Source organism: Candoia aspera, chromosome 1 (assembly GCF_035149785.1).
Source record: "Candoia aspera isolate rCanAsp1 chromosome 1, rCanAsp1.hap2, whole genome shotgun sequence".
Lineage (NCBI taxonomy): Eukaryota > Metazoa > Chordata > Lepidosauria > Squamata > Boidae > Candoia > Candoia aspera.
Window position 1 is genome coordinate 126,723,088 of NC_086153.1, and position 16,047 is coordinate 126,739,134.

General features: G+C 38.6%; 1 protein-coding gene across 1 annotated transcript in view; it reads left to right on the forward strand.

Annotated features, from left to right (window-relative positions):
* The window catches only part of LOC134493463 (protein eyes shut homolog), a 529,249-nt gene that overhangs the window by 316,236 nt on the left and 196,966 nt on the right, over positions 1 to 16,047 (forward strand). Inside the window, 1 exon segment of the mRNA XM_063298062.1 lies at positions 12,716 to 12,945. Coding sequence (XP_063154132.1) covers positions 12,716 to 12,945 — 230 coding nt within the window.

Genomic DNA, 16,047 nt, shown 5'->3' on the forward strand with positions numbered 1-16,047 from the left:
TTTGTTTGGGGTTTCACAAACCTGTCAAGATGCATAGGATCCAAACATGTTTTAATCTGTCTATTTGTACACCCAATTATCTATGCATTATGAAGGGTTATGGGCCAGAGAGGCAATAAATAAGGTGGACGCTGCACTCCTGTGGTTTGGTTAAGCAAAGCAATATTGTTTAAGCCACTTGTACTGTTAAGCCATTTTCTCAGGCAATATTTCATCAGCAATGGCCAAGTCTTTGGCTGAAGTGTTAGTATACAGGAGGACAACAAGGGGAAGAAAGAGGGATGAGTTTGAGACACTTTGCATGCAGAGTAAGAGGAAAAGATGTGCGATCTTGAATTATGCTGCAAAACTCCATAAGACCTCTAGATAGAGAAAAACAGTATTTTCTAAATTTCTTTCTGCTAATTAATGATCATCTGGGTTTTTGCAGACCAAATCTGACAGCCACATCTTGATGCAATGGCATCTGAAAGCCTAAACATGTACAGGCCATGTTATTGCACATTCATATATTTCCATACTCACATGAGAATAATTTCTCCTGAGATTCCTCTCATTTGCTTTCAATAATTTTGACACAGATGGGGAGATAAAATGAAGCATTTTTCTCCATGCAAATAATACTTTCTCCCAGAAGACACTTATGATTGTTGAAAGAGAACTACATTTTATGGAATAACATTGAGCAGTACAATTCTGTGCTCCAAATACAACTCCTATTTACCATACGTTTAGATATAAATCAAGATTATAGCATAGGTATCCTCTCTTTTTGGGTGTGGGGGAGTGGAAGATGCCCTCGAGCTATTCATAATTTAAATGAATCACTCCATAGTAAACAGTGGTTGTGGTAGGAATGTAAAGGAACCCTCTAGAAGAACCTCATGTGACTTTTCTTTCCCTGCATCATTTGTGAAGTTCAGGTTGGCTGAGTGTGACTATATCGTGTGAATCACCAATGCAGAATTCCCTCCCTTACTATATGCCCTATCGAATACGAAGGTCTTCTGGTACATTTGCTAAATAAAAATGCTAATATAAAAGGAAATAGTTCTTCACAATACGGGGTGGAGATGAAATATTAAATTGCATATTAAATATTAAGCAATCTTAAAATGAAAGTAGGAAGTTTGATGACCCAGATAAGAAGGAAGGGAGGGAGGGTAGGATGGGTGGGTGGGTGGATATGTAAAGGTCAGGCACAATGACTATTCATTATTTTTTGTTCCTTAATTTGTCCCTGAGTTAAGAAAACCAACCCTTAGCAAAATTACAAGGTGAGCCAAAAAGAGGGGAGGTTCTTGTAAGAATGGATGCAAAATGATGTCAACTAATTGTTCCCTTGCTTTTCTTAAGAGGAGATGATGAGCAGTGCTCTGGGCACATGGCTCACCTTGGGTGAGAGCGTGCTTGATGAGGAGGCAAGCCAAAGGGGTATTAAAAGCAACACCAATTGATCTGCTGGCAGATTGCCTTAAAAGGAATGATATGAAATGGGCTGCTGGAATCAAGCAAATTTAATTAATTGTATCCTTAAATAGATACATGCTCAGTTTGGGGTGCATTATTAACACAGAAGTTATTTCATTATCATTTATGCTGCTGTCTTAAGTGAAACCATCCTGAGCCCCATTTTAAACCAGGAAAATATAGGAGTGTTTGAGTAGAATCAGAGTGGTTCAGAAAGTTACACTGAAAAGGACTAGAAGGCATTTCTAATACCCCAAAGTGTATTTGCATCTTAGTGTGACCCAAATTGATCATTTGGAATTCTCAAAAATATATGATTAAACATAGCACAATCAATTTAGGAAAGGTAAACATATATTATCTTTTGATTCATCTACTTTCATATGTGCATGATCCACTTGATAAATCTGCTATAAATTTGTAAGTGAGAACATGTTTAGAGTTGCAGTTGCTACATCATTCAGTAAGAAGAGCAGAGGAAATCTATGTTAATGGCTTGGCTTATATCTCATGCTAAGCCATAATATGGTTTCTTTGCTTTTGGCTTAGTATGAACCCAACCACTGTTGTTTGGGGATTATGTTTATGGTTTAATGTAATATTTGAAAGCAAAAAATGAAATAAACATGGCGTGCCACAATATATGAATCCAGCCAAATGTCATCTCCCTTCAAATAAATCTGTTTCTAGATAAAGAAAATAAAAATCCATATATAGCAGTTGGTTCATATACAAAAGTGATCAATAGTTAGGAAAAGGTCTGCAGCTACTAAGATAAATATTTACGAAGTCTTCCTCAGAGCATTTCTAAACAACTGCTGTTTTCACTCCTCAAATTTAAGCTATTTGTATGTTACCTTCTTCTTTATCCTATCCTAAAGAGGAGCCTCATGTGTCATGGATAAAATGTCTTTGATCATTTAATTCTAATGTTGAATCTATGGAGAATGTTTTCAGCCAGAAGCAACATGATAACCAGTTGAAGGCCTACACAGAGCTCCTCTGAGTTGACAGAAAGATGTAGCTTTCACTTTAGGAAAAGTTGGTAACCCAGCACTTGCCTACTTGGCTTGGCATTACAAGCAACTTCTCACTTATTAGATGTTCTCCTCCACAGGTTGTAGTTACTTTTAAAACTCTTCTGTGTTTATCAGAATGCACCCAAATGTTCTGTTATTGTTGGAGGCTTCCAGTCATTTTTCATCACATTTTTCATCCTATAAATCAAATTCTGTTCTCTTCCATAAATAGTGACCTTGTTCAGCACAGTTAGCCAGAACTAGAAAGTACACACCCAGACCTCTTGTTCCTTTGCAATTAGCGCAAAGAGACTGCTTTGGTCATTATTGATTATCATGTTCAGCCAAATATATTGAAATGTGGAGTGAAAGACATGCTCTGGCCCTGGAATCTCTCCATGAGAATTGTCTGTTACGATAGTGTAGAAATCTCTCTTTCCCTATACTCTTCTATGTTCTCATACTTTTGCTACTGTTAAATTTAGGGTTACCTGTTCTGGGATAGAAAATTCTGGATGGTCATTAGATGCTGGCAAAGGATTAGAGATGGATGTATCTCTTGGCTGTCATCATATGGTCATCTAGATTTCTGCAGCTCTAATTAAATTTGGAACCCTAAACTGATTCTCTTCTTCCTGTTGAAACTCCTGCTTCCAATCTGCTAAAAATCCATCAAATCTTCATCACCACTATTATCTTAAAAAACAACAGAAATACAGTACTTTCCTTTTTAAAGAATTGTGCTTGCACAGTTGCCCTACCCCCAGTTTGTCAAATTGCTTTCAACACAGAGACCTCATTTTGGTGCAAATGGCCACCTAGTGTTTATAGGACATGTCTGATGATGCCTATCTTCAGTCCCCATCTTTTCCTCTCCCTGTGGAAAGTTACGAACACTTCAGATTGCCCTCTTGTTGAAAAAGTGACATGTAAGCTTACAGTTCCATGAACACGATTAGCAGCTCTTTGGAACAAATGAATTGTAAAGCACTGCTCCAGTGAAAAAGTGCTTGGAACATTTTTTTTTTTCTCCTGTAGCAGACAGGACAAAGAGAATGACAAAGTAAGCTATACTTGCCCTATGGGGGCCACACTTAGATGGCTCATTAGCCAAATGAAGGATTCTGACAATTATTACTCTCTGCAGATTGGCAAAGTGATCAGGCACAAATGGCTGTAAAAGAAGGCTTTTTCCCCACCATAAGCTTTAATTAAAATTACATACAAACTTTCATTCTATAGCAGAAGTTACAAATATGAAATGTCAGCTTGATCCAATGTCAGTGGGCTTGTTGCCAGATAAGTATGTATAGGATGATGAATTAAGACAATTTTTTTTTAAAAAAAAAGCCTTGCAAACATGAAAAAGGCATAACGATGTTTGGTGGTTTAAAATGCAGAAGTCACACACACTGAGATTGCTCATTGGTTATCATATTTAATTCAAAGCATGAACAGGAAGAACAGCACATTTAATTTTTAAGAACTGTATCAGCAGGCCTGTGTAATAAGAACTGAATCCTCCCTGTGTTTACAGAAGTAAAAGATGCTGAGCAAAATTCATGTAATTTGTGTGGGATGCCAGAAAAATCCATGCAATATACTCTCGCCACCCCACCCACCCCACCTCACCTCCATCTCTGTTGCCCCGTTCTTACTGATCAGAACACAAAGGAGTTGATCTCCTTTTATTGTCACAACAATGATAATCAGCCCAGGAACATCCAGCAAAATTTTTAGCTGACTGGGGATTTTAACATGGTTTTTACATACAGCGGGAAGTGCAGTTTCAGATTCATTTCCATTAAAGCTGCTTTGGAGAACAAACATGGCATCTGAGTGCAACTGATTAAAGGCCAGGTTCTTTAAAGCATTGCAGGCACATAGGATAACCTGTGCCCCAGGGAGCAACAAAGTACCTTTTTGAAATTAAATCCAAAGCCCTGCACAGCCATAATATTCAGTCCACTACTCACCTTTTGCTCTGACCTGTAACTTTCCTCTGTTTTCTGCATCTGGGCATGCAAAAGCCTGGAGGATCTTGCGATCCACCAGTGGTTACTGAATTGCAGGTCCTCGCCATTTCCTATATTGGTTAGGGCTGCAGTTCCACAACTTTTTGAGAACCCATAGGCTGCCCACTCATATCATACAGTGTAAACTCCATTAGATGTAGACATTTTTGATGTAAACAGATTGCTCAAACTCAGCTAAACTCTAACTCCTGTGCTGTAAAAGAAAATATCTGAATGGGATGGAGGTGGAAATGCAGTCTGCTGATTCTTCAGTAGGATGACAATTCAGCTGTAAGAAAGAGAAAAACAGCAACAACAACAACAACAACAACAACTAAACAACACCTGCATGAATTTAAGAAGGATTGGATGTTCATTTAGGACTTTTGCTTATAGTATTCTCTTCAGTCTTCTAGATACTTTCCAGAAAAACTTAAGTTTCCCAGATACAGAATCAGCTGTAGCTTTTTAACTTGTTCTAGGGAATCTTAGTGTTACGGAAAATGAGATTGTAGATTACAAGAGCAGCATTCTATGCTGCTAATCTAAGACTGCTGGTCATTATTTTGTTTGCTCCCTCACATCAAAAACTTTCTTTCTTGATGTGTGCATGCAGATGAGAGAGAGACAGAGGAATATAATTCCCCAATGGTCTGCTAAATTATTACTGAAATTCAAGAGTTCTCCCAACTGGCTCAGGTATCTAAATTATTTGTAGAACTGCTCAGTTTCTCTTGCAAGGAGATACAAGAATATTTGCCCTGTTCTTCTGTCAGTTATAGGGTGTGGAGCCTACCAGCAAACTGTCAAAACTCTTCAGCAGGGCCCGACTGTCATGAGTGCTGATGGCGAGCTGGAAGGGGCCTCTATCCAGGGGGGAAAATGCATGTGTAGTATTGAGGAATTAAGCAGCCATTCAAAGAGACACAGATCAGACCCGCCTTAACTTTTGGGGTTTATCTGTCTGGGTTTTTCCCACGCTTCTCCAGTTTGTTAGGATTCTGTTTAATGTAGCAGTAATAAACACTAGAGACCTACTCCTCGTCTCAGCGTGATTTCTGACTGTTAGGACACTGACACTTTACAGTACAGCTGCTATAGTCTCAATAGCTCAGGAAGGCATGCAATTCTTGGACATGAAAATATATGCCTTGGGTGATCTGTTCTAAACACTTCCATTTCTATCTTTGGAAGAACAATAATCTATCTGCCTGTTCCAAGGACATGAAAGGTACCTGGCCTCAATTTTCTACATGGCATTACATAAGGCAGAACTCTCTTGTCTGATATTTTAAACCTAAAAGCATGTGCATTGTATCAGTCTGATCAGCACCATTAGGTGCATCAGTAGATTGGTGATGATTGATGAACTTCCTGTAATCTAGCTAGCTGAACAACATTTTCTTTAGCAAGCATTAATTTTCTTCCCAATAGCTGTAGGAATAAGTGCCAGGTTTTCTTACATAAATTTTGTGCTGGTTACAGGAGCCAAATTTCCATCAGGTACAAACACAGATTACAAGCATCTGTTCATGTGATTACAAATTTGATATAAAGCAGCTTTTTTCATTCTGTAAGCAAGTCTTAGAGAGGCTCTGCAGAATGCCAGAACTTCGGGGTTTTATCTGCTGCAGCTGTTGCATGTCACTTTTATTAAGAAATGAGATGTTAAAGTCATCAAATATTTTATACTGAAGTTTAAATTCCAGCAGCTTAAATGAAACAGGTTTGAGGCCATTTAATATTGCTCATTATAACTCAAGCATCACAGATTCTTGGGCTAGATTTGCACAACATGCTTAACTCGGTTATTGAATTAACCACTTGTTGGGTTGGCATAATACCCCAAATAATAAAATAACCTAAAGGGCTGGCTTTGCACTACATTCTCAGCCACAAAAAACAACCAATTTTAAATCTGTAGCAAGTTGTGCTAATGCACCCACTAAGTTTTTAACTAATCCAATCAAATGTGGTGTTCTTTTAAACACAGCTTCTGTGTTTAAAACTCATGTACAAGACCACAATATTTGGTGTGTAGGGGGGATTTCATGGCCTTTCAAACTTTTAAAATACTGAAATATTTAAGTCTTAAGACCCAGTTAAATAGCAGTACACAGTGAACTTGGACTGATCTCAAAAGTTAAGCAGGTTCAGACCTGGTTAGTATATGGATGGGAAGCCATGAGAAAATTCTAGGGCTGTAGGCTTGGCTAGGAAGTGATATGTATGGGACAAAGGCAGTGGAAAACCATTCTTGTTTTGTGGCCAAAAAAGACTACATGGGTGTAGCCAGTGGTGTGCTGGTAAATGTTTAACAACTGGCTCTGCTGGATCCATTGCCACCACCACGCCTCTAGCTGCCAAACATCTGATCAGTTCACCAGCTGTTGTGGCTCCACACTTCTCTTAACCAGCTCACAAAGTTCCAGAAAAGCCAACAGTTGCCTCTTATAAGCCAGTACAAACTGGCTCCAGCAAACCACTTGGTGTGTCCTTCAGGAGCAAATCTCAATTCAAAGAAGACTTTACTTTTTAGTGATTCTTATATTTCCTTGTCTGTCTAGCTGCAAAGCACACTAATGTCATGCTTCAGCCAGACTGACACTCATTCAAGGACAGGTATCTGATAAGATATTTGTACTGCAGATATTAGAAAAACCCTTAATAGTGAAGTAAAGCAGCTACTGCAAACTCTACAATTCAAGTATACATGGCAATCTCCAGGTTCAAATTCTACATTGTTCCCCTGAGCTTACATCATAATGGACTGAGAACCAATTATTTTGTAGCAGGAGAAGTGGGTGACAATTAGGCATTATTATTGTCACGGACTACTGGTCTCACTGTTTCCTTGTGATCTTGCCTGCTCTTGCCCTCACACCTAATAATATTCAGTTTTATGGTTTATATTATATTTAATATTTCATCAGTGTAATTTTTGACTGGATCTGCTAAAATTCAAAGTCGTATATACATTTTTGAATTAAACAAAACGAAACTCTATTGCATATAGATTTTTCAACTTGCATTAAATATGTTGCTCTAGAGGTGAAGAGCTCTGTTATCTCCATGGATCATTCAGTATACAGTATGTCTGAGTAGACATGCTCCAACAAAATGGCCATGCTCTGGTCTCTTCTATGAAGCAGTATCACACAATGGGATCAAGGAGATGTGTATTCTTTGTTGTGGCACCCGTCCTCTGAAAAAAAGTTTTCCCCAAAATCCAGATGGCCCCTACCTTGATGGCCTTCTATAAACCATTACAGACTTGGCTTTTCCCCCAAGCCAGGATATTCAACGATGTATGATGGTTTATAAGTTGGGGGGCAGGGGTTCCACATGAGGCTTCAGCAGAATGGCATGGCATTGTTCATAGTGATTGTTTATTTTATTTATTGTGTTCATGTTTTTAATTTTGTTAGCTGCCCAGAGTCATGCACTGATGTGGGCAGCCATATAAGTCTTTTAGATAAATAAAGACTAAATAGGATCCATTTCCTTTAATGTTCCGGAGCATAGTGAAATTATTTCCTGTATTTTGGCCATTATGTTTCATATGAAAATGTTTAATAAATATGTGATCCCAACTCAAACTATAGAGCCAATCTGGCGTAGCAGTTAAGGCATCAGGCTAGAACCAAGGGACCATGAGTTCTAGTCCCACCTTAGGCGTGAAAGCCAGCTGGGTGACCTTGGGCCAGGCAAGTATATTGCAAAGGAGGCACTGGCAAACCTTCCGAAATCTTGCCAAGAAAACCGCAGACTTCTCCAAGCAGTTACCAGGAGTCAACACTGACTTGAAGGCACATGGACACATGGACCCAAACATACACACAGAGACACGCATAGATGGTTCAAATATCATACTCTATATTGAAGTGAAAGCTGGGTTCAAATATCCTTTTAGACTTCTTCACCCGGTTTCTAGGCAGAGAAATTGGATGGATGATTTTCCTGCCTTTTTCCAGGAAGAGAGATTCTCCCAATTCCTTGTCAAGGGCAGTTCTGTCCCTGAACATTGATAGTCACATTGCTGTTAAAAAGGCCCAATGGGAGGAATTCCCTTATGATGCCATACTTAGGCCGTAACTGAAAGATGAGAAACCAAGGTGAATATGGATTGCTGGAGCGATTATTGCATTAAATAATGAAAAACAGACATGCCTTCTTCTTGGTTAACTTTTAATTAAGTAAGGGCAAGGACACCATGCTCCAACCATGATCATTTCTCAAAATTTTCTTTCACCCAACTGAATTGGAACTAGCAGGAACATTTCTTTGCCAAGCACTAATCCCAATAATATATTTTTTTTCATTTTTCTAACAAATGAGCTTTTTTTTTATGCAGCCCTTGAGGCAGCTGAACAATATTACTTTACTACTGCAGAGAGGTGCCCTGCTTTTCTCCACAAATGCCAGTTAAGAAGGATGAGACAAAGAAAAGAAATCCTTCACTGAGTGATTTTCTTACCTTGCTTAAAGTCAAATCAAACTTGTCTGATACATTTTTTTTTTCTGTGCCTTGCTGCAGCTTCTAACACCTCAATTACTAAATGACTTTTAAATGTTTCTGAGCTCTTTATTTAAATAAGTGTTTTAGTTAAACTGTTTGGAGTCAGGAGTATTACTTATTCATAGCTGTTGGCATGAATGCTATTTAGTTGCAGATGTTTGCTCTGTTAATGAGCTTGCAGGAACATTTTCCTTCCAGCAAACCAAAGGGAGCAATGGAAAGGAGGGTAGCCTATCAGCAGTGGGGCACATTTGAAAAGAAAGACTCTGAGAACAGGTGACCTATAAGGTGCAGTTGAGACATGAATCAATAAAACGAAGGAAGATCAGAATTCCTGTTCTGCTCAAATTAACCCCCACTGCACTCTCAAAAATAGGATTTAGAAAGTACATTTTACCCTATAAAGGTGGAGAAAAACGGAATGGAATGGGCTAATTTTGCTTTCTTTGGAGCCTGCTAATCCCCACATCACTCCTGAATTTCTGAGTAGTGGCCCTAGCAAGAACTAAGCTGTCCCCTTATGCTGCCAAACTGTTGGTTAATTCTCTATTGAAATCTAGCTTGCAATTTCTCAGAAGTATTTCTCCCCTTGCCCCCAAAAGAAGCTTCTGCTTTCTAACGTTGTTCTCAGTGTGCTTAAGAATTTATTTTGAATTTCTCATGAAAATGTGGTTGAGGTTCTTTCTTAGTGGAAGACATGGAGGATGCTACTTTTGGGGTTGATTTTGATCAAGCATCCTTCCCAATTTACCAATCTGGAAAAAAAGCCTAGTAGGAAGAGCTTCTTGGGGAAAAAAAAGCATTTAGTGCAAATTCCCATTCATCAAAGTGAATCAAAACTGGTAATAAAAAAAGCAGAAGATGATAGATGATAGATATGGATATATAGTAGATATAGATATATAGATATAGAAGATGCAGATGCAGATGCAGATGCAGATATAGATATAGATATAGATATAGATATAGATATAGATATAGATATAGATATAGATATAGATATAGATACAGAGAGATTTAAACATAGCATTAATTTGTGTGGCTCTAGATTTAGCAGTATTTGAAATGGCTGCTTCCTGGGGTTTATTTTAATTACTATTACTTTGTTCTTCATTTTTATGATGTCTTGGGATTGTATAAACCTCTCTGAATTTCCATCAGAAAGGTAGAGTGTGTTTTAAACAAATTAGGTTATTGGGTTATTGTCTATCACTGGTATACTTTAACAATCTCATGTATGCCTGTGAGAATGTATTCAGTGGGGAATGCCTGCAGAGACATCACACTGACAACAAAGGTCCGCATAGTTAAAGCAATGGTGTTCCCCGCAGTAACATATGGCTGCGAGAGCTGGACCATAAGGAAGGCTGAGCGAAGGAAGATAGATGCTTTTGAACTGTGGTGTTGGAGGAAAATTCTGAGAGTGCCTTGGACTGCAAGAAGATCAAACCAGTCCATCCTCCAGGAAATAAAGCCAGACTGCTCACTTGAGGGACTGATATTAAAGGCAAAACTGAAATACTTTGGCCACATAATGAGAAGACAGGACAGCCTGGAGAAGATGCTGATGCTAGGGAGAGTGGAGGGCAAAAGGAAGAGAGGCCAAGCAAGGGCAAGGTGGATGGATGATATTCTAGAGGTGACGGACTCATCCCTGAGGGAGCTGGGGGTGTTGACGACCGACAGGAAGCTCTGGCGTGGGCTGGTCCATGAAGTCACGAAGAGTCAGAAGCGACTGAACGAATAAACAACAGCATACTGCCTGCTAAAAATGAATAGGAAAAGGAATGTATAAAAGATTGTTTTTGTATCTCTAATAGCTGCTCATTATTGTGCAAAATGACCACTGGTTCTTTAGCAAAGAGAGGCTTTCTCCAGAGTATGTAACAAAGCATCACTTCATAAAATGAAAGTAATGCCTCTTGTCTTTAATGTAAATAAATAACAAAATTGCTTTATACCTATGCAGGTTTATTCAAGGTCTGAAACTCCTGAAGACATCTGGCTTTCTGTTTGTGTTCATGTGTTTTGGTTTGATAAGGCCAGCTCAGAACTAGTGTATTTCTAAACTCCATGTATTATAATATTTTCATAACCAAACACAAAGATGTTGTATGCATAAAAAATGCATATGCTGGGAATGGGCACTTAAAAAGGAGCTGAACTGCCATTTGAATTTTCAAATATGATAGAAATCCCAGAGCTTGAACAATGGGGGCCACTGGGTGCCAGTATTCGATAGCTACGGTCTTTGCTAAAGAATAAGTCCCCCTGAACCCAGCAGGGCTTACTATTAAGTAAATTAGGGTGGGTGTACAAAATGAAAAATGATTTACTGTGAACTGCAAGCAAACAAATACGTTCTGGATGTTTGGCCAAACCAGTTCAGGTGGGCCACAGGTCAGAAAAAAGAAAACCTGCTTGTCTGGGTTGCTCTGCATTTCAGCAAGAGCAATCTCTGGAGGGATTCCAGGGAGATATGCCAGGACAAGTAGGGCACACTCTGTCTTTTCCTTTGTATGGCCTGGGCACCAGCCCACCATCCAGTCCTCTCAGCTCCTTCCCTTCCTCCCTTCAACTATCATTGCTAATGTTCCAGCATGGCACATCCCACCAACCTGCCCACCTCTGCTTTTCTAAGGCCTTCCCTTCTCCCTCTCTTTCTTCCCAGCCCTGCCACCACCGCCACCAATGCCAACACATGCTGTCGCTTTGGAAGGCCCTCTGCTTTTGCTTGAATCCTTCTGCCTGGAAATCTGCATCTCAGTCTGTATCCAGATACAGGTCCCAACCACAACAACAAATATTTCAGTTGATGAATGGGCCATATACAAACAGATGTTCTGTGCACAGAACATTTTGGCCATGCTTTGGATTTTGCAGCAAAGTAATGACTGAGTTTATACACATGTGCTGCCCAGCCATAAGGAACTGATTTGTTTTATGATTTAATACAATGTCTGAACCCAGCCACTGTGGTTTATGCTATGTGTCAACCTAAACCATTCTGATTTAGTAAAACACATGTACACACAAATACACACAGTTTAGTCCTGCTTATTCTTAGCTGAAGATTCTTCAGTTAAAAGATTCTATCGGATCACAAACCCTCCACAATTAATGCATGTTGCCTCCTTGACCCTGCATTTTCAGCATGGTGTCTAGGCTTTCAAACAAAGGATTGGCCTGCAACAACTCCTTATGTGAGATTCTAAGAATGGCAGCTGATATGATTAGAAATATAGATTATGTCTGAGAGGAGAGCTTTTTAAGCATGCTAGATCCCTATTTTTAAAAACAGGTTTTTATTTAAAAAAATAATAATAAGGTGGGCAGAGATCTAGTTCCATGATTCCTGTAAACTAGCAATGAGCTACATAAGTTCTTCCAGTGTTGTTGAATTCCTGTTACCATCAGAGCATCCAAACAGATAGGTGGTAGGATAATAGGAGCCACAATCCAACAACATTTCCAAGTTGTCCATCCCTGGAATAAGGGGTTTCAGATGCCTTCTTCCTGGTAATTGGTACTTGATACTACTATTTATTATATTATCTTGCTACGTTTCTCTTATAACACATATTTTACATTAGGGCAGTGTTGTTTTACACTGGCCAGATATCCTGTAAATGAGAGGAAGGATAAAAATCTAATAAAATAAATAAAATATAAAATTCTGTCTCTGAACACAGATTTCCTACCTCTGAAAAAAATGCTGCAGCACTCTTGGGTCCCAGCCCTGAACCCTCTGATGCACTCAAGGTAACTTTGACATCAACTGCTCTCCCAGCATTATTCTCAGCCTGCCAAGAGGGGTTGTGTCGTAATGGAGGACGTTGCCACCAAATTAATCTTCCTGATGGCATGGCCTCATTTCAGTGTGACTGCGCTCTTCATTTCACTGGGCGTTTCTGCGAAAAAGGTAAATGTTTCCCTTTGGGCACCCATTGTTGGCTGAGAAAAGAGTTTCACCTATCTTTCAGGTTAATTCCTAAGATGTGGGTCTTTATGTATTGTTATCTGTATTAATACACCGATACAAACACACAAAACACTCAGGTCAAAAATCTCTAGAGCATACTGGAGATTTACATGTCTTCTCTCCAGCTCCTAAAAAAGAAAACATCTCTAACGGATAGGGAGTAAACTATAGAATATTATGCTTCACTAAACATCACTGTAGGACTTCTATAGGATTTTTATAGGACTTTGAAACATTTAATTTTAACATTGTTTTTAGGCTTGTCTGACACATCTGCCTCTAGCTTGCTTCATTTACATATATTTTTCTATTACAGGATTTGTACACAAGTGTAGGGGAAAATTGTGCATGTCAGCCTGAAAGAAGTATGTAATTGGTTTGTTATGTTGGAAGCCTCTCTCTCTCTCTCTCTCATGAATCTCATTAAGAAGTGTGCATGGGGCAAATATGGATGCTTATGCAGTTTGACCTGAGACAGTTGTGTGCCTTGTGCCTCTACAGTCATGTGTATCATTAAGTTGGAAAAAGTGTTATGCAGCAAGCAGCACTTTCTGAAATGTTAGAAAGTAGTCTGAGGAAAATTTCTTGATTCTAATGATTTTCCTATCTTGGGATTAACAAGCTGCCTCATCTCTGTTTAGGAACTAACAGAAAATATGGAAGTCTTTAAAAATAGCAACAAGATTGAAGCTATGGGAAGACTCTCTTCTCCTTCTTTCCTTTGCAAAATTGATGAATTGTCCCAATGCTACTCCACTACTGATGATTATTTTATCCCCCATTACTCAGTCGCAATTTAATGAGCTGGGCAATGGAGAAAAATGGACAGGACTCTCACTTGCCTCATGGACACATTACTGCTTGAAAGTTTTGGGAGGGAGGGAGGGAGAAATGGTATGTTCCAGATCAGACCTGTCTTGTTTCAGGAACCTGTTTCCATCATTACTAAGGAGATGCTTATGGAAAGCCCACAAGCTGAACCTGTATGCAATAGCTTTCTCCCCCTCTTGTTCTCCAATAACTTTCCTTTATCCAATTCTTCAGGATGAAAAATGATTTGCTTTACATATTATTTCCAAGGAGAAGGAAAGTTCAGAGAAATTGTCATGGGTAGGGTGTGACAACTTTGCACCTTAGTTATGAGGAGCCCAAGCGTATATGTAACAGTTCCATATTTCACTGTGTGGTAATGTCTCTAGTGGTTTGGAACCTTTCGGTTACTCCTATTTCCGTTAAATCTGAAGGCAAGACATTGTGTGATAACTCCTTTACTGGGCTTTTTTGGTATCACTGTTTCTGTCATAGATAAGAGGGGACCTACTCTTCAGAAATTATTGTAGAATTTCTCCTTCCAAGAGAGATTCAGAGCAATCTTCTATACAGATTCATTGTCCATAACCCCCATTTGAGTCCAGCTCCAATACAGAATACCATATTAGAACTCTATCAGTTCATTTGCACTTCATGTTGCCACATTTGTAGGCCCAATTTCAGTCTAGACTACAAAGGAGTATAATTTGAGCAAAGAAACTTCTATAACTACTTCTACATATATGGTAGAAGCAGTTTTATCCCTTTAATCCTTGTTCCTTGTCTTGCAGGAGAAGGAAATGTATCTTTTAATTCTTTGTGGGATAACTGAGATGAAAAAGGGGGGTGGGATCCACTAATAATTTAAAGCAAAGTAGTTATTCCTGAAAAAAATAACAAAAAACTTTCCATGCTATACATATGTCAGTCTCTCCTTGCTATTACTTAAATGGTTACACATGACTTTTCCAATGATATTTAAGTAAAATTATCTGTTTGGAAGATGCAAACCATATAAGCCAGATCAGTCAATATCTATTGTTTTCTGTATATTCAGTTGTAACTATTTTATTCACTTACTTCCCAGAAACTTCATTTCTTTGATAAGTTTTGTGCTTGAATTAAATAACTGAGCAACAAAAGTACATTCCCTTTATTGATGCTGGATAATATCCATTAGAATTATTGAGAATTACGTGTGTCTAGCAAAATGAAAGAGTATTCATATTATAATTAAAACTCTAATACTCTTCTAATAGACTTTCCATTGTATGAAATAAGGACATGGCAACTAGAGCCAAAAATGCACTTGCCAGATTGTCAATATATCTGAAACTAATAGGAACGAAGCTGGCAGAGCTGGCTGAAAGTAGGTCATTATACTGTATGTGCATCCAATAAATGACTGGGCTAGAAATGATCAGTCCTAGTTAATGAGGCCTCAGCTTTCAGAAAGTATTAATTTTTAAAATCCCTTTCCCCATGTTTGTGATAGATTAAATAGCATTCATGTATTTTAAATTGCGGTTGGTGAAGAACTGATTTGTGGGATTGCATTTTACACAACTGTGTAACAAGTACAGGGAAATTAAGTCAGGGACATGTGCCAGAGAAGAGAAAGGGCTTTCAAGACTTGGTCATAGCTAGTTTTTCTTGAAAAACTACATTTTGAAAAGCAACTAAGGGTTTCAACTGCCATCTAAAAACCGCCTGCTGATTCAGATGGTAGAATGAACTGGATTTTTAAGAATCTGCACATGCCGAGCATGTTGTATGAATCTACCCTCTGTGGTTTATGGCTATAATAGCCAATTGTAGTTTACTTAAAATATGATTAAAGAAACAGTGGCTTAGCACAACATACGAATCAGGCCAAATCATGATTGTCCTTAAAGTGACAGCTTCTCACAACACAATTATTCAAACTGGTCCTATATTAACTACTTCTCCTGGCTTAGGTATCTTTATTTATACACATCATCATATAGATCAATTGACATTTGTAACCTATTGGCTCAACCAGCCAGTAAGATTATGGAGCTTCTCCCCCAGTCCTTCAGAAAATATTGGACAGAAAAACAAGGTCCAGATTGCTAACAATTTCAAATATTTATGAGAGTTGAAACTGTTTAGAAATTATTTGAAAAGTCTAATCCTGCTTTCTCTAATTGGGCAACCTCAAAATGAACTCCCATAATCTGAAGTCCTATAATTCCCTTGTTGGTTGGGGAG